Genomic DNA, 24,543 nt, shown 5'->3' with positions numbered 1-24,543 from the left:
AATTAATGAATGGCTTTATTATTATTATTATTATTATTATTATTATTATTATTATTATTATTATTATTATTATTATTATATTAATTATATTATATTATCTTTTACATTTAAATGAAGAACAATCAAATAATTTCTCTTTGATTAATATTAATTTATATTATATTATCTTTTGCATTAAGCTCATGCCAATGCTGGATGTAGAGATGGATAATGTAGCAATATATAGGATGATAATGTTCAAAATTGAGTAATTTCCCATAATATAAATTACTAAATTCAGACTAACTTAAACATGGATGATATTATTACCATAATTGTCATTTCTGTTCGATTTTAGCTAATTAAGCTTCTCACAGGCAAATAGGCAATATCCAGAACCAGGTGGAAGGTATATTTGACTAAAGGATTAATAAAAACTTATATCAGAAAAGACTGGTACAGTGAAGATTAAACATAGGATTCGCTAACATGTTTTCTCCAGAAAATTTAGTCTTCGCTCACAAGATCAAATTATTTCAGATCATAAGCTTCTGAAGAAGGAACTTGGAACACAAACAAAAAAAAAGATGCCGGTGGAGTTCCAAAGACTGGGTACCTTAGACGCCAAAAAGGACAAAAAGGACATCTTTGATTCCCCGGAAAGAAATGAGGCACATGAAGAGATTTGCTTGGCAATCAACCATCACTCGCTTCCAGATCCTGTAGCCATTAGAAATTCGCCCTCACAAACCAGGTCACCACCCACATAAGCCTTCCCTTCCATTTTTGCTATTCCAAAGCGTTTTTGCAATTTGATTAGTGTCATTCTCATGACTAGGGTGTCCCCTGCAATCACTGGCTTCCGGAATCTCACTTTGTCGATTCCAGCAAAGAAAAAATTCTCACGGGAGCCGCCTACCTCAGGTTGTAGCATAACCAGGCCTCCAACCTGGGCCATTGCCTGCATCACCACATTACTCAGTATTAATCACCAACTAGACTACAGATTATTGTTACAACACTACAAAGGACCTCCGAACTCAGAGAATTGCATCTAGTACTTACCCAATAAACCAGCATGAGTCTCACAAACCATCAGGATTTGGCAATGGTGTTTACCAGGACTCAAAATTGCTTCTCTATTTTCTATTTTTACCAAAGCCTAAGCAATCTGCGTTGTGGTACAAAAAGTAGTATGCTTTTCTCTTTAATTGGTAAGAGAATTATTACTTTCAATCATGTGGACAAGATGCAGATGACTCGTTTAGCAGAGCAGAAATAAAGATGCAGCATTTGGTACCAACATAAACTACTAGGATAATAAAATAATGTAATGTTCTTGATCACTTGATAAAAGTAATCCTAAATATAAAAGAAACATATTACTGGTGTTGAAGATATTACCAACTTTATGTGCCATCCATTTGAATGAAGCTAATAATTGTGAATAAATTTATGTAAAATAAAGCAACACCATGCACCAAGTAGGTTTATGATATGGTTCAGAGGAACTGACTAAGACGTATATAGTAGAACTGATAGTTTCATCTGAAATGACAATCAGGCCCCATTCAGAATTTTGTGACATGACAGAGCATTTCTTTCCCTTCCTATTATTTTGATACCTCATAAAAGATCACAGAAAAAGTTCAAGAAATATTTAACAAGAACTTGAGGACAAACTTCCGTGGTATTCAATATTGAAATGGTCTAACAGAAACAGTGATGGCATTAACTTGCCAGTTTGATGAATACTTGGTGCTTAAGGACCCCCAGGCAAAAGAAAAAGCAAGAAACAAGATATAAGTGCAGCAAAAAGAAATGAGGTACAATTAGTGATTAGTCAGGGTGATTCTACAAATACAAGACAAAACCCAAGACCAAGAGAATTCTTAATAATTTAGACATATGTTTAGATGAATGTTTCCAAATAGGATAACCAATGGACAAGAAAGGCAGAACATTAAGCACAAAGCAAGAGAAAATTACACAGATGATATAGTGCATGTGAACAAAAAACAAAGAAAACTCATGATTTGCAGTGCTTTACAGAATTGCCACGCAATGGTTGACAATACCATATGCTCTCTTAACACTACATTAAAGCTATTACGATTTCACACCCAGAAACCACTTAAAAATACATTAAATTCTGGCCAAAAACGGGGTAGATAAAGAAAAGGATAATTATTCATGCTGGATATTTTAGACAACATTTTAAAAAAAAAGAAGAGAGAGAGAGAGAGAGAGAGAGAGATCAGGTAAAAGAAGAATATAAGATATAGGAGCACATGAAAACTAAATAAAAAATGTTTTTTCATTAAAGAATATCTGCGTAGAATATCAAATATCTCGAAACTTCTTTTTTTATGTAATATATAACCATATGATAAAACTAAGCAAGCTAGGACTATAATCAACCCATTTGAGCCCAATTCAAATCCAATTATCTAGAAAGAGCTTCCCTAGTTGATCAACGTTTGAATTAAGTTGGAGAAAATCCAAACTTTGATTTTATTTGGGTGAAAAGGGGATGGGATAGACATAAGTCAAACTGTTGTGCAACTTCACATCGTGGCCGAGGAGTTAACACGGCTTAGTCCGAGGCATGTACATGAGGTCGTCAAACGTGGCTTTCCTGACTCGACCCCTCCGAGGCTTAAGTCAGTAAGGAGAAGTGATGGTGAAACTGGGTGTTTGAAGTCCGACCCTTGGCATTGGCCTGGAGGTCGACTTTTATACTTGCAATCAGAAGTCGTCGTATGCGATTGATTAATGACCGTCGACGTCTCAAGCAGCTAGCCCCTATGCCCTGTGTAGGCGCTGATCGACCTGCTCAATCCCGCCACACCTCCCAAGTTGTTCTGTACCGTGCAGCATCGCCTCGTACAGCCTCGAGCGGCATGGGCACAGCAGGCAGGCAACTATCTCGTACGAGTCCGAGGTGTCACGTCAACGTAGTGCACCACATCAGCACCGAAGCACCATGTCGACTTCGACGTGGTGGTTGACGCGATCACGAGGATGATGTTGGAATATGCCCTATCACAAACAAACCCACCTTGGTCCCCAACCCATGTAATAACTCAAAACTAATCCTATAGTAACACTGTGTCTCTGAGATATTGTTGTTCTCTTTATCTGCTTATCCATATATCTTTCTCCTTCTCAGTGCCAACTAAGTAACACGACAATGCAAAAGAGCCACCTAGTGCAAAAATGTCAAAGGGAGAGATGACAATGAATTGTTGCATGAGATATTAAGTAGCAACAACTCAGCAGCAGAGAACCTGACATGGCTGGATGAGATGCAGAACTTAAACTAAAGAGCAATTGTCACGATATCATTGGGTCAATTCTCAGTTGCCACTGCTGCTAGCAGCAGAGAAGTAAATTGCCACTAAAAGGAGGAAGAGAGAGACAGAATGGAGAATTAAACCTAGGAGTACATTTTCGACCAATGGTCAATTATTAGGAATGGTTGAGCACACTAGTGGAAATTTCTTTGTTCCCTTTTTCTTTCACTCGTCATCCAGAGTGACCAACCAGACACTCAGATGTTTGTAATTCAGAGAAGAGTAATTAAAATGACAAAGTAAACATAAGGATAGCTGTGAGGTTGATGGTCCAGTACATGACAATGAAGAATAACAAAGTGCACCACCAAGCTTCTCACCTCTCCATTCCTCTTCCTCACTGGATGTGTTTATCAAAGATTTCCCATACCTAACCAGTGTCAAGATGGGAAAAGAAAAAACCCATTCTATCAAGGGTTAAAGTGATGACAGGGAACATAGAGCTACTTAACAACCGATTAATCTCCTATCATTTGGACACTTATCCTAACTCAAAACAAACTTTATCATTATATTGCCTGTAAATAATCAACACAAGAGCTATTTTCTTTAATTTTATTTTAAAAATAATTTTATAATTTTAAAGAGGTCTTCTACGAAGATCATAAGTTGTCATGTGGTTACATCTTCTGTATTTATATACCGCTCTACCTAGATTATCCATAAAGATGAAAAAATAATGCTAAACTAGAAAGGAGATAAATCTTCAACTTGAATGGATATACCAAGAAAAATAGAAGGTGACAAGTCGTCTGATTGATCGGAGATTCCAAATAAAAATCAGGAATACATATCTTGGGCTGGATTAGAAATTAAAGAAAAAGAGGAGATCAGTTTGGGCTTGATTGGAGATACCAAGGTTTCACTGGATATGTCATACCTACAAAGTAGTCATGACTAAAGAATCTACAAAAACGAACCCTATCAAACAAATATCTAATCATAAGAAAGATTATTTTCAAAGATATTTGTAAAGATATATCTTTCCCAAACAAGTAAAGAAGAAATGATTCATATGTCTTGAAAGAAAGGATGTATGACCTGGAACATTATAGAAAGGGGTTGTAACCTGGAACATTAGGAAAGGATGTATGACCCCATAATGTGTAAGTAATATGAGGTCATATCCTTAAAAATGATTTCTAGAGCTAAAAAGAACTTGGTACTTCCCTCCAATAATATGAGGACAAGATCTACATCCGAGGCAAGTAATCAGGTGCTCGAGCGCTCGCCCAAGCAAGGTGAGGCCTGAGTGGAAAACTAGTTTAGGTGTGCGCCTTCAACTGGGGTTGGGCACCCGCCTGATTCAAATCAGACCTGGGTTGAGCCCAATCAACACGCTTGGTTCAAATCGGGCCTGGGTAGAGTTCAATTCTCTTTGATTCTGGTTCGATTAAACCAAATCAAACGGTTCTCAACCACCCCCCCCACCGCTCCCCTCCAGTGCACCATGAGTCCTAATCACAACGGCGTCTTTCCTCTCCAAGCGAATGACAGGTGTAGCATCTTCCTCTCCATTAGTGAACGACGACGGTGGCTTCTTCCTCTAGCGAGCTCTTCCTCGGTATCTCACTCCTCTTCCTCCGTCGTCACACACTCCCTAAACCCCGACAATACCCCTTTCCCTCCACCGTAGCTAGTATCTTCCCCCCATTATCGCAACCCCCCACACCAATGTCCCCCCCTTCTCATCGTAGACCTGCCCTTTGTCGCAGCTCCTCCCTTCTTGACAAGATGCTCCTCCTCCCTGATATCTCCCCTCATTCCTGTCGGACCACAACCCCCTCTCCTCCTCGTCCCTCTTCTCCTCCCACCCGACAACAACTAATAGCTACCCAAAAGACAACAATCCTCTCCCAGACCTCTTCCCTTCTCCCTCTTCCCCTACTAAATGACAATAACCCATAGCCATCCAATGTCCCAATCGACATCAACCATTCCCATGACTCCTCCCTCTTCTACTCTCAACCGATAGCAATCCACAACCACCTAACCGACAATGTGATTTCTTTAAATGAATGCAATATTGAGGTTTTATTTTTATTTTAATGATTATATTTATTAATCATGATATATATTTTTAAAATTTTAATATTTGGGAGCATCTCACTTCGTTTAGGCGAGTGCTTAACATTAAACATTTTGACACCTTGGCGCCTTTTAATGCCTTTAACTACACTATACCGGTATGAAGTCAAGACCCTACATATGATGCCCAGTGACAAGTGAATCATAAAATCTTTCTCTTCCTCCTCCTTTTCTCTTTCTTATTATGTAATTCTAGAAAAGACAGAAAATACTATTTTTGCCCTATATGCACTTATCCTATGTCAGATTGATATTTGATCTTTCAATTTTGTTGATATTCTATCAACAAGGCCAAGTGCTAGGAAATTAAAAACCAGAGTAGGCAAGAGATTATCAGTATTAACCAGATGTATCAAAGTTTAAAGCATCTAGTCTACTCCCTAGCTACATGACCCCTAGCACACAACTATTAGAGGCTTTCTATGAATGACATCCCCTATGAATATTAGCTTGACCCTAAAAATCCTTGAAATGAAGATCTTCAAGTATTGGATCTTCGTGTTGCCTATAACGATGGACTGTTTGTATACTTGTCCTTCAAATTTCAATTTTATTTTAGCTTGTTTTTCCTTGACTCTTTTTAACAATCCCATCTTCTGAGGTTTTTCAATTGGAACTCCCCTAAATCCCCACCAGACTATTTTTTAATCTTCCATTTTTTTTGTTTCTGGTAGTTGGGGAGGGGACCAAGACCAAATGGATCATTTTATTAACTAATGTAGTACAAACAAGACTTGATCAGTTTCTTAACTAATGTTGCACAAACAAGATGAATGATGCTGCAAAGTATTCTTAGTCCACCAGAAACAACATAGCTACAGAAGAATAGAATGATCTTGTGGAAAACCAAACAGAGATATATATATATGATCTCAGAATTTAAAAAAAAAATCGTTCAGGCTTAACTAGATTTAACAACATTTTTCCACCAGTATTATCTATGTTTCTTGTTTTCTCCTCTCACACTGCAGACCACAACAATTAATTATTGGTGCTAGTTAAACTAGGATTTATAGACCCTTCAGATCTCAAATATTTAGCAAATGACTGACAAAATAATTGAATCCTTGCTAGAATTATTCAAACTCAAAGAGACATCTATGCTGACAAAACGAAATAGCTTACAAGAAATGAGGTTACTATGAATGCATCAAAAACCAAAGAAGCTTGATCAGAGTAGATTCGTCTACTCAAAATACCTAAACCTCATATAGTGTATGTCTTGACAGCACAATCTGTACAGTAAATGTTCCAAATAAATCAGATAAAAGCTCTATCTGTCAATACCATTCACTTCAAAAACTTTGATAATTAGATACTCTTAATGTATGGAACAACTTTGAGAGAGAGGGGGAGAATGGTTTAATGGATCCAACTTGATACTGAGAATGGATAATTTGGTTAAGCACAGATTCTACTGCTCAATGTCCTACTAAGTGTGGGATCATGAGTTGATAAGAAGGGAAAAGAACATACTAGGCTAATATAACCAAACTCGTCTTGATAGTAACCTGTTCTGCTTCCAAATTTTTTAACAAGTGGCTCAAAAACATATGCATATTCCTATCATTAAGATGCTTCAGTCTACACAGATTTTTTGCATTATATCAATATAGAATTTGACATTGATAACATGAAACTCGGTAAAAAAAATGTGACTATCATGCAATGTGCTTTGCTAATTAGTAAGCTTGAGAATCATTTGGCTTCAACTGTCGGATTAATCTGCAAATAAACATCATCTCATAGAATAGTTAACATTAGAAAATCAACGATATCAAATTTAGACGTACTAATTTTGTTCCCTTACATCTATGAATGATATCGATTGTACATGGAACCAAATTCTCTAGTACCAATTGTCATGGTGAGAATACACACAATGGCCCAACAACTCCGATATATCAAAGTGCAATGTGAAAGTTCCATAATACTTGTGAGATCAACTCTTCCATGAATTCATTAGCACAATCAAACAAGTATAGTTTCTTCCAATAATCACCCAAAATAAGTAACTGGAGAAACAGTAACATGTTCAACACTCACAGAAAGCATCATGGTTTCATGATTTTGCTCTATCAGAATCATTGAATATAGTCCGAACTGTGTTATTAAGCTGATCTTACCAGCCCCCGTAAGATTTCATCATGAGAAAATGTGATATAAGAATACTTATTTTGCTGATGCTATCAGTACCCTGAGACTTCACTATGATATGAGAATATTCACAAAATCCTTCGATAAATAAATAAAAGGATGATAACATATTCCCTACATCTTACCAAAAGTAACCATAAACTAGAAGTAAAAAAGGAAAGGTAATGATCGTGTGATCAAGTAGATACCTCAACCATGAGAACGCCAGGCATTATCGGACGCTCGGGGAAATGTCCCGGGAAGAAGTTATCATTAATGGTAACGTTCTTGATGCCAACAGCTGTATGTCCAGGCGTGTATTCGATCACTCTATCAACCAACAGAAATGGAAACCTAAAATCCAGGCCGCACATCATCAGATCAATCTCCAGCATCGGACTCGGGTCAATAATACAAACCAAAACAACCGAGAGGCGAACTATTCTCACCGATGAGGCAAAATGTTGCGGATCTGATTTATGTCCATTACAGCCGGAAACGGCGGGAACCCTTCAAATCCACCAACAAAAATAAGCAAAATGAGAAAAAATACCAACAAATCACCGATCTCGGAGCAAAAGAATCAGAAAGGAATCAACTTTTCTCGATGGGAACATCCGCTTTCGTCTCGACCCAGTCCAAGGAACACCGGGTTAGGAACCGGTTGATCTTCTCTAATCGCAACGCCGAAGTGGAAGTTTTGGGGTTTGAGATGGAGATAAGGCGAGTAAACCTCGCGTGAACCCTGAGGGGCGGAGAGGAGAGGGGCTCCGGGTGCGCGCGAGGGCCACATAGGGGCGGAGGCGCGGTGAGGAGACATCTCGCCATGGTCGAAGCTTCCATCAACTGAGGCAGCGATGTAGAGAACGAGGATCGGCGAGGCAAAATGAGCGCTGTCGTAGCGTTGGATGGGATCCTCTCCATTACTTGGTATACCCATTTCTTTTTAAACGATCTAGATCACTCAACGGAGGCGGGACCCTTTGTTAGAAGTGATCTTGACCGTTTAATGGTTTTGAGTACTGGAATCAGATCCAAGTAATTAGGCGGAGGACACGAAGTTGCCTCACGACAGGAACCCTTCGTGCACTCGAGACGCGATGTGAGACACGACGGCAGAAGAGCTTGGGTCCAATTAGGCTTTAATTCTGGTTGGGCCATAAATATGGGTTCAACGGAGACACAACACTACTTTTGGTGCCTAATTTTTTTCCATCACATTAAATTATGTATAATACATTTTGAGATATTTCTCTGTTCTTTTCTCCATAATAACTCTTATTTTTATTTTTTTTCAAATAGTATTTTTATTTTACGTAATCTCGTAAATATTCTTCCATTCCCTTTCCTTTCTTATCCGTCGCTATTATCTTGTCGATGCCACCTATCCTTTTATGTTCTTTTTTACCTATCACCTTCACTTCACGTAACAAAGAAAAAATGAAAAATACAAAAGTGATAGACATGATAATAAAAAAGGGTGAGGCCTTGCGACGATGGACATGAGAGATATGATGGGTAGAGAAGGACATCATACAGATTCAATGAAGTATCACGACGAAAGCAAACAATGGAGATGATAAACACAACAAGTAACGAATGATAGGTGACATTAGCAAGATGAAGATGACAAAAACGATGGGCTAAGAAAAAACAAACTTAGAGATCCTATTTGGGGAAAAAATAAAAAAAAAATATATATATTTTTTTAAAAATTAACCTTTTTTTGGTTTTTATACAAACATATATACATCCTTTTATTTTTTTTTTATTTTCTACAAACTAAAATTAGGTTATTACTAACCTAAAGATTCAGCCTCACGCTTTAAAGTTGGACTAAAAGTCGCCTCGAATCCAAATCTAAAGGACTTTTAAGGAGCTGCGAAAGCAAAGTTGCTTGCACTATACGCGTAGTATGTTCTTTATACTATTATGAGCTATGGATCCTAATCATACAGTATATTTTATATTAACATGACGCAGATGGAAATTTATTTTGTATCAGACACTTAAAAAGTTGGTGACATGAAATTATATTCTAAATTATTTAAAACGTTTATATTGTTTTGACTTAATCCATAATTTATTATTATTATTATTACATATTATTGCCAAATTGTATATTTTGCTACTAAAATTCAGCTTGATTTGATTTAATATGCTATATAATAGTAACACTTTTAGTATAATACAAATCTATCCATTCAAAGTTTAGTAAATAGCATGGATTAGAGTTTGGATTGGCTCCAAAGAGAAGATGAGTGGTGGAAATTATGGGTTAGAGTGGAATATAGTTGATGAAAATTATATTGTATCTACTTAGTCCTCTTTAGTATTTTGATTTTTATATTTAAAAAAAATATATTAAAATTTTTATAGTTAGACATCTTTCTCATTTCGGTCCTTAGATTTAAAAAATTTATATTCAAAAATTTTATAATTATGAAAGTGAAATATTTAATCTTATTTATCATAATAATATCGATTTTATTGACGAAAGATATAAATTAAGTTAAAATTATCTTTTTATCTATTATTTTCATATCATGATATTGATAAGATCGACCACCTTGTCGTTCTTACTGACAATCATCATAATAATCACTTATAGAGTTATCATCCATCATCATCATTAAAATTATCTTTTTTCAATCAATTTCGTGTTCTTTATATATATATTGTCAAGTGTTATATCTTCTATTGGTAAAATCAATAATATTAAGATAAATAAAATTAAATATTTTATTTTCATATTTATTAAGATTTTAATATAATTTTTAAATCTATAGATCAAAATATTAAAGATATTTAAATATAAAAATAATTTAAAATGATTTAGATATAAGAGTCGTATTTCAAGGGATAAAATAGAAAATAAAAACAAATACGAAAGAAGAAAAGAGATGCTCGTCACAGAGAGAGAGAGAGAGAGAGAGAGAGAGAGAGAGAGAGAGAGATAGAAGATTAGATTGTCGGCGGTCGTCTTCGTGAACTCTGGTGCCATGTGTCGTTTTCGTTCTCGAGACAACTCGTCAGGCTTTCCTTAGAAACCTCAACGTTCACGCATTGCTTGCTGGCACTATCGGTGCAAGAGACAGCGAGGGGTCCAAATCAGTCATCCGCATGCTTTTACTGCTACTATTGCTGGCCAGAATATGGGCAGCAGAGAGCAACGTAGGAAGTTTGAGTAGAGGGAGAGGGAGCGCGAACCCAAAATTGTCGTCGTCTCCACTCTTCCAGAGTTCTCCAATCTCGCGAATCCTCAACCCCGCCCCTCGGTTAAATATTCCCCTCTCGAACTCGTGGTGCATCAGATCTACGGCTTTGCTTCTCGCCGCCATGGATTCATAGAGCAGAATCGGATCGATTTCGCCCCCGCTTTTACCATGGCCTATGAGGTGCTGCTAACGCTACGATCGTTTTTCTATCTCCTCGATCCCTCGCTCTTAATTTCTTATTTTGATTTCGGACTTCGACTCAAATGCATGAAAAAAACTATTGATTTTGATGTGGGCGTTTTATTCATATTTTCTGCCGAAAGAATATTGTTTTCTTCTTTGTTGCCCGAAAGATTGGGTTTATATAAAGCACTCGCTTTCTCTCCCTTCCATCATGAACAACTTCGGGGGCCAAAATAATTCGTTGCTTTTATTTTTGTATTTTTTAATGCTGTCGTTATTATAAAGTGTTAAAAGAAGCCTCTTAAACTGTTAACGTTTCGATGCCATCTAACCATGATGTGATTGTTGGTGAACACTGTTTCTATTTGAATCTTTTGTGTTTGGGGTGAAAATATCTCTTGAAGCTCTAATGGAGTCATCTCTTCCTTGTGAAAGACTGCATTTTTTTGAGAATTCGGCGACGGAGTAATTGCTTATCTTCAAGGGATGAATCCATATATTGTTGGACTTTTAGTCGCACTTCTAGCTTCAATCATCTTACTGAAACCCAACAATGTGAAGAAACGAGGGTTGCCAGTTACTGTCGGTGGAGAACCTGGATATGCAGTTCGCAACTACCGTTTCACTTCTCCAGTGGAATCTCTCTGGGAAGGTATCTCGACACTGGCTGAGCTATTTGAACAATCTTGCAAGCGCTTTGAACACAGGCCTCTGTTTGGAACTCGGAAACTTATAGCAAGGGAAACAGAAGTAAGACAAGATGGAAGATCCTTCGAGAAGCTCCATCTGGGAAACTATGAATGGGTCAATTATGGTGACGCTTTCAAAGCTGTTTGCAGTTTCGCATCTGGTTTAGTGCAAGTTGGTCACAAAAATAATGAGCGGGTCGCAATATTTTCTGATACACGGGCAGAGTGGTTTATTGCCTTACAGGTGGTTTTCCTGTCATGCATGCTCAACACTTGATTTCATAATAAAATTGTCAAATTTACTGAGTACATAATAAAATTTTAGCTGGAGCATTTATTTGCAAAAAGAAGTTGTGAAGTTGTTGTCAGTTTCCTAATATAATTGATTTCTTTTCTTAAAACAGGGTTGCTTCAGGCAGAATGTCACTGTTGTTACTATATATACTTCACTTGGAGAGGAGGCTCTCTTTGTCACTCTTTAAATGAGGTTTGCATTTAAATCATGGCTTTCCTCCATCTGTGTAATTGTTGGATTGAATGTGTGGTATGCAGTGAAGTTTATGTGTTTTGAGCTTCTACTTGCATTTGGAAAGTTTTCAGTTCAGTCTTGTAGAAGTATATGTGATATTTCAATCTATCATATGCTTATTTAATATATTGGTAGCTATTTCATGTAGTACTCTTCTCCTGGTATGCCTTGGTTGTGATTCGTGATTTATATATTTACGAAAGGTATCTTCTCCATATTTTTTTTATTTTCTTTGTCCCAAATTTATATGTTGCTGCGATGAAATTTGTAAGATCTATTGGTGAGAAGGGTTTATGTGAATGCTGATTGTTTCAGAGGTATCAGAGAGTTCACTGTGAGATTTCTGGTAATAGGAGAGCTTGGTTTTCTCAGTAGTTTCCTTTTATATCTCTCAATTTTTCCCTATATATCTTTTTCACTATTCTGTCTTCTTTGCAGTCAAATAAAAATAAAATGATCAAAGTGACTTTAGTACTGGAAAGCTAAATACTTTTCTATTTTAGACCATATTGTGGAAGCATGTGGAACAGTAGGTGCTCATAAGAAAAAGGAATCTACATTTTGTTAAGTGAACTTACTACAGCTCATACTAGTTTATTCTTTGGTTTAATTACTTGGGAAGGCTTTACTTGTGCTCTGCATTGGAACCCATTTGGAAGCTGTGAATTGTATTTTTATATGAATTACTTGCATGGGATTGGTTGAAGAAATTATAATTTCTGTTTTTTACACATAGCTTGTTTGGATCTAAATGACTTCAGTGCCTTTATAGATAACGCTATAACTGTTAATCACTGAGCAACCATCATAGGACATGAAATCCTGAGAGCAAGATTGCCTATCTTAGTCTATTACTTGAAGAAAAAAAATTATTGGAGGCAACATCACAGGTTACAACTTAAAAGAAAGGTGTTTTTTATAACTTTTAGTGACTCTTTAGCTTGTTAGCCCATATTTGTCTGAAAAATTACCTGCATGAGTTAAGAGTTAAGACAAACTTCAGTTTCCTGACACTGACAGAAAAATTTTGTTTTCAATAAATTCAGGACATGTCTTCTTCCATGATGGCTAACTGATGATTCATATGGCTAACTTTTGAGAAGGATACTTGTGAACCTTGGACTTCTTAGTTAGATGATGAACAAAACCACTGAGTGAATAAATGGAGCAAGAAAATCTTGACTAGATTATCATATTCTTTTCTTATTTCTTAGATACATGGTATATATAGCGCAATGTGGAGCTTATGCCTACAGGTTACTGATCTTGCATAAAGTTTATTTCTGTGTTTCAATGAACTACTTTTGTGAATATTAACTACCTTTGGATCCAAAAACACATTTCACTTGCTGATAAACCTAACAATGAACTTTCACATCATGTTAATAATTTGTTTGTCTAGATTCCATTTTTTTTGTCTTCTTTTCTAGCCATTCAAACACGTGGCTTGAATCCCCTTACTTATCTGTTCTATTTGGTGATTGGCTCAGACAGAAGTCTCAACTGTAATTTGTGGGCATAAGGAACTAAAAAAACTGATTCTTGTGAGTAAACAGCTCAACACTGTAAAACGTGTTATTTATGTCGATGAGGAGGGTGTTCCAAGTGAGGTTTCATTGGCCCAGAAGAATATTGGTTGGATGATAACATCACATCATTTGTCGAAGTAGAGAGATTGGGCAGGGACAAGCCTGTGGATGCAGATCTGCCTCGCTCAGCTGATATTGCTGTGATAATGTATACAAGTGGTAGCACTGGTCTGCCAAAGGTCTGCTGCCTTCTCATATTTTACTTCAAATTGCATTTTCCATTGCAGGTCATATATAGCTTTCTAGTCACTAATTGGTACTTTTAAGGCATCGTGCTTGCATGTCTTCATTATTTCAGTTATAATTTTGGGAACCAGGGTTTCGATGGCATTGAAATTTTTGCTGTCAGATCAAATGGTAGCGCTAGTCATTGTTGATAACTTTGATCGAAAATGCTATTGGGTTAATCATACATTGCCTAGTATTCCACTTTGCTCGTTCATCAAGGAATTGATTTTGGTAATTATGTGGTTGATCTAGCCTTTTCTTTTTCATATTGCCCATTTCAAGTTGCACGATATTTATGTATGTTTTCTACAATTTCTGTACCTATTTCTAATGTACATTCTTTCAAAGACTTCCCTTGCCACACATTGCATTCCATGTAGCTGAGGTACTTATGTGGCATTTGATGCATCCCATCTACCATAATGATATTGAGGTTTGGTACTGTACTGGTCAGGGCTCAGACCAGTACTCTCATCAGTTTGTACCAGTGTACCAACACTCAATACACTAGTATGCATCAAGTTTTGAGAAAAAAAACTTAAAAAGGTTGAAAAATGAAAAAAGAAACTGAGTTGTACAGAGCATGTGCTGTCTCGTACTGGATAGTACTGGCCCTGGTGCATGCTGCAAAATACACATACTGTCTAGACAAGATGGACTGATATGATATCTGGTATACAACCCTTGATCTTGTGTTCTTGCCCAGTCCCAGAGCATGTGGAGATTCTTCTTGAAAAGCAGGTTACATATTGGCCCTAACAAGTTGGTCATAAGTTTCTGTATATTAAGGATTCTGTTTAGTAACGATTTTTTATGAATATGTGAATAAAGTAATGTGGAATTTATGAGGGACATCATAAGTTATGAAAAAAATGCCCCTCTTTTGGTTATTTTGACATATTGATTCGACTTTATTTCCACAAAAGGAAGTGTTTATAGTTTAATATACATTCTTCCCTTGACTTCTCATGCAGGGAGTAATGATGACACATGGCAATATTCTAGCTACAGTTTCAGCTGTTATGACTATCGTCCCTTCTATTGGGACCAAAGATATATACTTGGCATACCTACCACTGGCTCACATTTTTGAATTTGCAGCAGAGGTGAGGGGGCTTCAAATCAATCTACCTATGAATTTACACAGGATGGACATCATAACTTGCTCATGGTCTAGCTTCGTTTATCTTTACTTCATCAGTGACACTTTTGTGAATATGCCTTGTGCAGAACGTAATGGTTGCTGCAGGAACTACCATAGGGTATGGCTCACCTTTGACTCTCACTGACACATCAAACAAGATAAAGAAAGGAACAAAAGGTGATTCTTCAGTCTTGAGGCCTACACTGATGACTGCTGTACCTGCTATACTTGACCGTGTTCGTGATGGTGTGTGGAAAAAGGTCTTGCCATCTCTTGGAAAGGATAACTATAAAATCTGTTTCATAAGATTCTTTGCCACAAATTTTCATATGGTATGTTTTTCAGATAGATGCTAAGGGTGGATTATCGAAGAAACTATTTAATGCTGCATATGGTCGTAGATTGGCTGCAATTAATGGAAGTTGGTTTGGAGCATGGGGTCTAGAGAAGGTTTTATGGGAGTTTCTTGTCTTTAGAAAGATTCGAGCAGTTTTAGGTGGACATGTACGTTTTCTACTCTCGGGTGGAGCTCCTCTATCCGGTGATACTCAAAGATTCATCAGCATATGTCTTGGGTTAGTATAACCTTCATGTCTTTAGTTTGATACTTTGATAAACCTGCAAATAACTTAAACCTGGACTTTTAGGATTCTCCTGGATGTACAGTAGTAGTTGCAGGTGCCTTTGCTTTGGTTGCAGGCTTCAAGCATAAATGCTATGTTTATTAAAAAAATGATGCGTGCTATCTAATACTGGCACATCATTATACAAGTAGTTCGGCGAACATATTCTTTTTTTTTTTTACCTCGAAAAAGTCATTATGTGTTTCAGATGTTCAGGCTTTCTAAATTGAGCAATTGGCACCCATCTTGGTCGCCCAAATTTCTACCTCATTATAGACTCCGAGAGGATAGTCAATATCTGTGATCCTAATTCTAGAGGCTTTAGATTTGTCTACTGGTCAGTTTCGACGCCTGATTGTCACTCTTTGACATTTATTATTTTTAGGCTAGTGCTGTTGATAACCCTTGTGCTTGAATTATATGGGAAATCCATCTGCACTTTGGTTGAGAAGCATGCATTTGAAGTAAATTTTGAACTAATATTTTCAATTTGTTTATGTATTCTGTTTTTTGAGAAAACTATGGTTTCCATTCTTTATATAATGCGATGGTCCAATGTTGAACTCATCTTTTCCATCTGACTTGTCTTCTTAAATTACTCATTAATAAACAAGAAAAAGGATTAAGGAGTTCAATTATGTATATTACTTTCTTTTTCTTTTATAATCCTTCTGATTATGTATTTCCTCGGTGTCTCTCCTTATTCAGTTAAGAAAGGTTTAACTTGATAGTGATCAGAATGCTGGACATTTTACCAGGGTCCAATATTGTACTAATAATTTTAGGGTTGATTGTCGTATTAGATTAGATTATGCGAAGTCGACTTAGAGAGTACTTTATGAGTGTCAATTGCTAAATATATCAAAAAGAGGTGCTTAAACTGTTTTTACTAGAGATGTGTTGAACTGATCAACAGTGGGACCTCTTAGGAATGAAATTCTGTGAAGTCTTTGAGCAAATAATTGTTGAAACAAAGATTTATACCAGTGATTTAAAAAGCGCTAGGCGACAAGGTCCAAAAACGCCCGCGGCGCTCGCCCGAGCGAAGCGAAACGCTAAAATATAAAAATATATAATATAATTAATAAATATAATTATTTAAAAATTTAAATTAAAATATATTATTAAATATTAACAGTATACTGTATACTGTTAACAGAAGGAGAAGAAGGAAGTGTAAGGGGGTACTGAACCTGCTGACTAAGAAAAGAGGAAGTGGTAGCGGAGTGTAAGGAGGCAACGGCAGCGGCAAGCGACGACAGCGGCAGCGTTTGCGAGCGGCGAGCAACGGGAGGCGCAAGCGGCGATAGCGACAGCGTTTGCGAGCAGCGACAGCGGCGAGTAGCGAGATGGGGATCGGGATCGGGATCGGGAGCGGCAGCGGCAACGAGGGTTAGGGTTGGGTTGTCACTTATATTGGTTTTAGTTGGTTCGATTGAACCAACTAACCACCGGAGACCGAACCAGGACCAAACCAGACCTAAAATCCTGGTTCGGTCGCCTTGGTTAACCCAGGCGCTCGCCCGAACCGCCCAGCGCCTGGGCTCGGGCGAACGCCTAGGCGGCGCCTCTTTGAAGCGTGTTGTTTGGAAGATTAGCGAGGCGCTCGAGCCTCGCCTCGCCCGAGCGCCTAGGCGAACGCCTGAGCGCATTTTTAAATCGCTGATTTATACGTATGCATGAAAGTGTTATATAACCAACTATATATACATTTATGCAAGCTCTTATGTGCTGTACATAAGTATGAAGATGTGATCACATTTGCGGTTTATTCTTCCTCGTAGCATTAAGATCAATCCTGATAGGATTGCTGATTCAAAGTTCAAATCTGATAGGATTGATGAATTCAATGATCAAACCTGATAGGATTCGGTAAATGCAACACTACAATCAGTCTGCTATAAGATAGACACCTTATAAATTCGTTTATAAGGTCCTACTATATTGCTACGATCATGCCTTCCTTTCATCAGTAGTCAAAGAGTGCTTTTCTTGAGGGGAGAATGATTTTGCATAAGATCCCTCTTTCCTCGATATTACATACACTACATAAGTCTGGCATATCTCCGAGGTAACTCTGAAGATTGATCTTATGAAAACTTTTGATTCAGTGAACCAGTTCTTTCTCATTAATAATTGTAGCTGTTTTTTATTCCCCATGAGATTGTTAAACTGGGTATGTCAAACTTTGTCAAAGCTCCTATCACCGCAACAAAACAAGGTTTTGGTTTACTCTTTTAGTAGAAGCTTGGTGGCTTATTTTCCTTTCAATTCAAGAAGGGGCTGAGGAAAGATATCCCCTGTTTCCATACTTATTTGTAATTTCTATGGAGAGGAGTGATTTTATGTGGATTCAGCAGATGATGTGGCTAGGAAATCTAGCAGAGTGGTAAAGTCTTTTGGTGCTGATCAGAGGGAAGCCGAGTGAATATGACTGCAATCCTGTAAGTTTGAGAGAATGACAGCTATATATAATTCATGGATGTCATATAAAATATAAAGTGGTCTCCTAACTTGATCAAATAGATTATAGTTTGCCTTTTCGGGTACGAGATCCATTTTGGCAATCTGCTGGAACAGTACATACTGATCTATACACCATAACGGTGTTTTGATGAGGAAGAAAAAGAGGATGAAGAAGAAGCGGTGGTGGAGGAACAAAGAAGGAAAAAGGAGTAAGGAAGAAGGAAGAAGAAGAAATAAGAGGAGGATAATAAATGCAGTGGCAGTGTACCTAGGAAGCAACGACAGCAACGGCAGTGTCACAGTTGAAGCGGCAGTGGCAGCATCACAGCAGCGAAGAGGCAGCGCCGCTGCAGCATTGCAGCAGTGAGGCTGTGGCATCGTATGCGAGAAGAGGGTTCGTGTTCGCGAGCCCTAATTCACCTTTTTCCCCCCTTTCTTAATGCTGAAATGGACTGGGCCCACCACTTTTCAATTTTTTTTACTCTTTTAATCGGACCGCCCAGAACGGGGGTGGTTTGCGTATCGATCCATGCCTGGACTGGTATGTACCATCTGTACCATACCATGTCGGGCGGTACAACAATCACTGAAATAGATATCTCCTCTGTTTGCAGGTTGACTACAAGAAACAAAGCTCCAGTCTTTTTAGCATTCAAATTTACTGGTGCAATGTTGTCAGGCGCCTATTAGAGTCATAAAAGCCAAAGCTATGGAGAAAATGGGTAATGCTTTTCTTTGGAAAGTGAAAGATGATGCCGCCTATGTTGCTGAATTTGTTGGACTAAGGTTACCTATCCTAAGAAAGAATTTGTTCTAATTATTCAGACAACTGTAGATTTGAATCAAGCCTGAGGGGTTTGCTTGCTCTCTCTGGCCTGTGATGGTGAATAACTTCATCTCCATCTCTGTCTTCTTCTATTTTTTTTGTTTTCCAAACAGAACCTATGATTAGTTTTGACATAGCATTAGAGTATGTATGGTTTTAATAATATATGAAGCGTATATTGATCTTGACAACCATTCAAAGAAGAGGGCTAATACGTAGGAGTTGATTGATGACAGAGATCACAGTCGTCGGTTATCAAATTGAATACTGATTTATCATTCGAGGAGCAAAGTTGAAGGTATAGAATGGATTTCTTGTGTTTTTAGATATTTATTGGATGTGGAACGTTAAGATAAAGATCTACTTGAATTAGAAAACTTGAAAAATCTAGTTCTGAATGCCTTGGAGATGTCGCAGATTTACTAAAAGTTTGAAGCACTTCTATAAGAACAAAAGGAAGAGTTACTTCTTAATTAAGAAGAAAATAACAGAACATACTGTTCACCTATCAGGTGATAGAAAAATTATTTTCCATGGATTTTCAGAGTAATATTTATGGGAGAATCTTGGTTGCTTTTAATGAGATTTATTTCCTCCTATGCCACCAGAGGTTATTTTGAAAGCGGTAACCAGCATGATGGGTTGTAGGATAAAAAATTAAATGAAAATGAAATTATTAACTGAATGAAAGATGGTTTAATAAGTATAACCGATTATCATATTAGTGTTTATATTGAGATTGATCTTATTGACATTTGCACAAATGCAAGATAATCAAGGATGAATACAAATATACAGATATCTTTTTCCTCTTGATGTGGAATAGTTCACAAAGCCACATACATTATTGATTATTAAAGATTCAGATGAAGATATCATTAATATTGATACATAGTGCACATCTATTTAACACCTATATATAATGATGTTGATAAATTGTTTGATGAAAATGTCAAGATTAATATGTGAAGAATCTTATAGATAGTTATTTTATCAGATGGATTTGATAATTTGAGATTATTTCAAGAAATTTGATGCTAATGTTTTGATGCAAATCAAGACTTTATAACTGATCGATATACATAAGATGGATTATTTGTATGGTTTGCTTACCTTGGCAATGATCTCAAAGCTTGCAATGATAGTGATGACAAGATTTTTTTTCTTTCCATACTAATTTTTAAAGCTTAATTTAGGAGAACATAATGATTGCTTAATTCAGACACAATTTTGACTTTATAATGGGAGATGATGAGAGAGATGTGGTGATGATATATGCAAATTAGTTTAATGCTTTTATCTCTTCACTGTCTTTTCTATGCACTACTTAAGCCTTCTATCATCCAACTCATTTTCAAAGAAATATAAGAAGCGCTAAATTAACCATGCATGACTGAAGATGACACTTTAAGCCATATACCTGCTGAATGAACATTGTTGCAGCAGAACCTGGGAAATGATGTTATGGAGTTGATGCACAGAACTTTAATTGCCTATTATGTAACTTGTTAAATTTCCTTTACTATCAATATTTGTATCTTGCATTTGTGTAGATCTATAGGAGCTTCAATGCCTTAAACCTTGTAAATGACCTCAAATATTTGTCAGGGCTCCAATAGCGCAAGTATATGGTTTGACGGAAACTTGTGCTGGCGGTTCATTTTCAGAACATGATGACATATCTGTTGGCCGTGTGGGTGCTCCACTTCCATGTTCATATGTCAAGGTGAGGATGCGTAAACATCTTGCTGTTATCCGAATGAGGACATTGCCTTCTCAATTGGCATGATAAACCACCCCTTTTTTGTTTAAAAGCTGTGAGATTGCTGGTTTCCTTTTTGTTTGTTATTATTTTTTGCAAGGTTCTTATGCAGGCTAGTTTAAGATTATTCTTCTATACTACTTTTACTTGTAGTCCTTTTAGCTTCTAGTTGTACGATTTCCTATTATAACTTCATGATTGGGGGAAATAACTACAGTCCATGAAGTGATGTTAGTTCGAGTTGATTAACTGCATAATATTCTCTATATTGTATTTGTATCATTAACAATTTAAATATGCTACTACAAGGCTGCTCATGGAAAGCATATACAAACGCAACCTCCAAATTTTTTCTATTGGAAAGTTTACGTAGATATTCTTAGGTTGTTTTAGCACATATCTCAAATCTTTAGCATGATTGGATCTCCTCCCTGATTCGTCTTGCTCCAGCATTCTTTGCATATGCCATCTCTGACATTACACAATTGTCATGCTAACAAAATCTAATGTGTTTCTATCTTATGTATTGCTAGAACTAGTCTCACTTATTGATGCTTTAACCTATTTTGTTTCATCTCGGATGACTTTCTTTTTTGTCTTGATCAGATTTTTAATGTGATACTACAAAGTGAACTTTTATGCTAAACCAATTTAGAGTTTTTTTTTCCATTAGATTTTGTACACCATTACACCTAAGTTTGCTTTTATTGATACAACATGGTATCTGTGGTAATTCTTTAGGTTAGTAACATTCAAATGCTGTGTAACTGCAGTCTTTGAAAAATTCATTGCTTGATCAAATGTTGAAGGTATAATGCTGATTTCATTTTTAATGTAAAATCATGGATCCTATATGTTGGTCTATGCACTACCTATGCCTTGGTGATATCAAGTAAAAAGGGCGTAACCAATGCACGCGGCTCGCTCCCGCCAATGCGGGGTCTAGGGAGGGCCAACATACATAGCATTACCTTTAAAAACTTAAAGAAGTTGATTTCGTGCCTTGAACCTTGGTCTCCCATGTCATGAAAGAGCAACCTTACTATTGTACCAAGATCCAACCTTACCACCAATGCCTTGATGATGTCAAGTACCACTTTCAAATCCAGTTTTCCTATATGACTAGGTTATCTCCTATTCCAGTCTCAAAATCAAGGAGAATCGAAATGATAAATATAAGAACTTCTACTTAAAAATTCTGCTGAAATGAAAGCAAATTCATGTTTTATTAGAACACTTTTCAATGTCCATAAATTATTTATCTTCTTTCAAATTGCTGGCACTGTTAGGTTTTAAAGTTGCCAGAAAATGTCTCCTTGTTAGATGCAATAAATTTGATATCGAAAGCTGCAGAATTGAAGAATCTCCAATTCTTCATGATGAATTTCTACATTTGCTCTTTCACATTTCTTGAAGGAAAAAAAAATTGCATTGTGTCTTTGTACCCAAATAGAATTTTGATCTTCACAGGACATTTATTGATCAATAGTCGATAACTAATTCATTTTATCTTAGTTTTGCTTCTTATTTTTATAACCTTTCTTTTGGTTACAGTTGACTTATTTACAGAAAACATATTTTGGTTTCAGTTGATTGATTGGCCAGAAGGTGGATATTTAGTTAAAGATTTACCAATGCCTAGAGGGGAGATTGTCATCGGAGGTCCAAATATCACTCTTGGATACTACAAAATGGAAGAGAAAACAAAGGAAGTTTACAAGGTTGGTCACTTGCATTGTTGCTGACTTGCATGTAATGTCAAATGTTTTTTCTTTTGTGGCTAATCTGGTGCTTCTTATGTCCTACTGAAAAGGTTGATGAGAGAGGAATGCATTGGTTTTACACTGGTGATATTGGAAGGTTTCACCCTGATGGCTGCCTAGAAATCATTGATCGTAAAAAAGATATAGTGAAACTTCAGCATGGCGAATATGTCTCTCTGGGAAAGGTAAGACAATATGTCTATATGTTAATCTTTTAGTTTAAAAAACTAATGTTCTGTTTTGCAGATTGAGTCTGTCTTAGTTGCGAGTCCCTATGTGGATAGCATCATGCTGCATGCTGATCCTTACCATAGTTTCTGTGTTGCACTTGTTGTTGCTGCACAACGTGCCTTGGAAGATTGGGCTTCAAAGCAGGGAATAATCTACAGTGATTTTTCAGATTTATGCCAAAAAGCGGAAACTGTGAAAGAAGTTCATGGTTCACTGTTTAAGGTTTGCATCTCTTGTTTACCTCCATCTATGATATTCAAGTTTGTCTTCTGCTATGTCAGGTTGGTCACCAAGTAATTCTTTTAGTATATATTTATCTTAGGAGATATTTCCTAATTGGTTGACTGCGCTTATCAAAAGTTGACTTCAATTGAATAATTATGACATCTCTGAATATTAAACAATATAGTTGTGTGCTCTAATATTACTATAAAAAAGTTTTTCATATTTATATGCAGGAAAACTGTAAACTGTCTCCCTAATTCAGATTTATTTTTTGATCTATGGTTCTTATAAATGTATGTTGATAACACACATCTTCAAAGAACAAACCTCCATTGGATCATCGATCTTATGTACCTCTAGCTCATAATTTTTCTGATGCCCTTAAATGCCAGCTAGACAACTTAGGTAAATTATGTGTGCCTAGCCATGTTCGGCACTAGCAGGTCGATAGCCATGTGTTACAATTATTAGTTCTTTTGTTTTATTTGAATACAGGCGGCAAAACAAGCACGTTTGGATAAGTTTGAGATCCCAGCTAAGATCAAGTTGATTCCTGAACCATGGACACCCGAATCTGGACTGGTCACTGCTGCACTCAAGATCAAGAGAGAAGCCATTAAAAAGGCATATGCTGATGACCTTGCAAAGTTATATGCATGAATCTGCAGTATCTTAAGAGGAAATGCACAGAGCTGCAAGTCAAGGCAAATTTACTCCTTTTTGCCTGGCATATCAGATGCTTAAATAAAATGCACTTGGCAGGTTATGTGGTTAAGGCAAATATTAGTAAAGATAAATGAATTCTAATGTATTTTAAGAAATGTGTTTGAATTTGGGGAGCAGAATTGTGTCTAATCTGGAGGCAGAACTTAATGCAGTGTTGTCAGCTGGATATTTTAATATAGTTTGTGATTAATATATGAATATAAATGTGTCATGGACCGAATTTAGTGATAGATTTTAATTGCTAGATATTTGATTTTGAGTCAGAGAAATTAGACAAGGGAGCAGATGTCAGCTACTCTTATTTGCCGGTTAATTAGACATCATCAAAGCTTCTTATATTTTTTTTTTTTGGCACTCATCTTCTGATTCATCGTTCAATCTTTCGGTATATCAATTATGTTTGATCCTCTGATGTTCGAACTTTCGACGTAAAGGATGATCTCTAACGTATCCTTCGTTTCAACGTTTAATTTTTAACACTATAAGCTTTCAAACATACCATATTTTAAATGTCTAATTATTTCAAAATATTAAAAAATATCTTATTATTTTTGAAAATCTATTTATTAAAAAGAGGCCTCAGCATTTCTCGCAAGAGGAGAAACAAATACAATAAATATCACTCGATATATTTATTGCTATAAATATAGTGTTGCTATAAATATTCGTTATACATATTATATAATATTTGATACGAAAGAAATATTGCTATAAAGAAATACTTTAAACCAAGATAAAGAACGTAAACCTTTGCTTTCAGGTATATGCTTCCCAGCCTACCC

General features: G+C 36.6%; 1 protein-coding gene and 1 pseudogene across 1 annotated transcript; one reads left to right on the top strand and one right to left on the bottom strand.

Annotated features, from left to right (window-relative positions):
* Nucleotides 1-393: 393 nt before the first annotated feature.
* Nucleotides 394-8,466, bottom strand: LOC103987064 (uncharacterized). The gene is made up of 4 exons (XM_009405257.3): nt 8,159-8,466; nt 8,009-8,069; nt 7,769-7,913; nt 394-940 (listed from the first exon to the last, which is right to left on the bottom strand). Exons 1-4 carry the CDS (start codon nt 8,400-8,402, stop codon nt 683-685), a joined length of 708 nt encoding a protein of 235 aa, XP_009403532.2. The 5' UTR covers nt 8,403-8,466; the 3' UTR covers nt 394-682.
* Nucleotides 8,467-10,684: 2,218 nt separating this feature from the next.
* On the top strand, nt 10,685-23,972 carry LOC135622824 (long chain acyl-CoA synthetase 9, chloroplastic-like; annotated as a pseudogene).
* Nucleotides 23,973-24,543: the final 571 nt, after the last annotated feature.

Source organism: Musa acuminata, chromosome BXJ1-1 (assembly GCF_036884655.1).
Source record: "Musa acuminata AAA Group cultivar baxijiao chromosome BXJ1-1, Cavendish_Baxijiao_AAA, whole genome shotgun sequence".
NCBI lineage: Eukaryota > Viridiplantae > Streptophyta > Magnoliopsida > Zingiberales > Musaceae > Musa > Musa acuminata.
The sequence above is the reverse complement of the archived record's forward strand: the minus strand, read 5'-3'. Positions and strand labels throughout refer to the sequence as shown.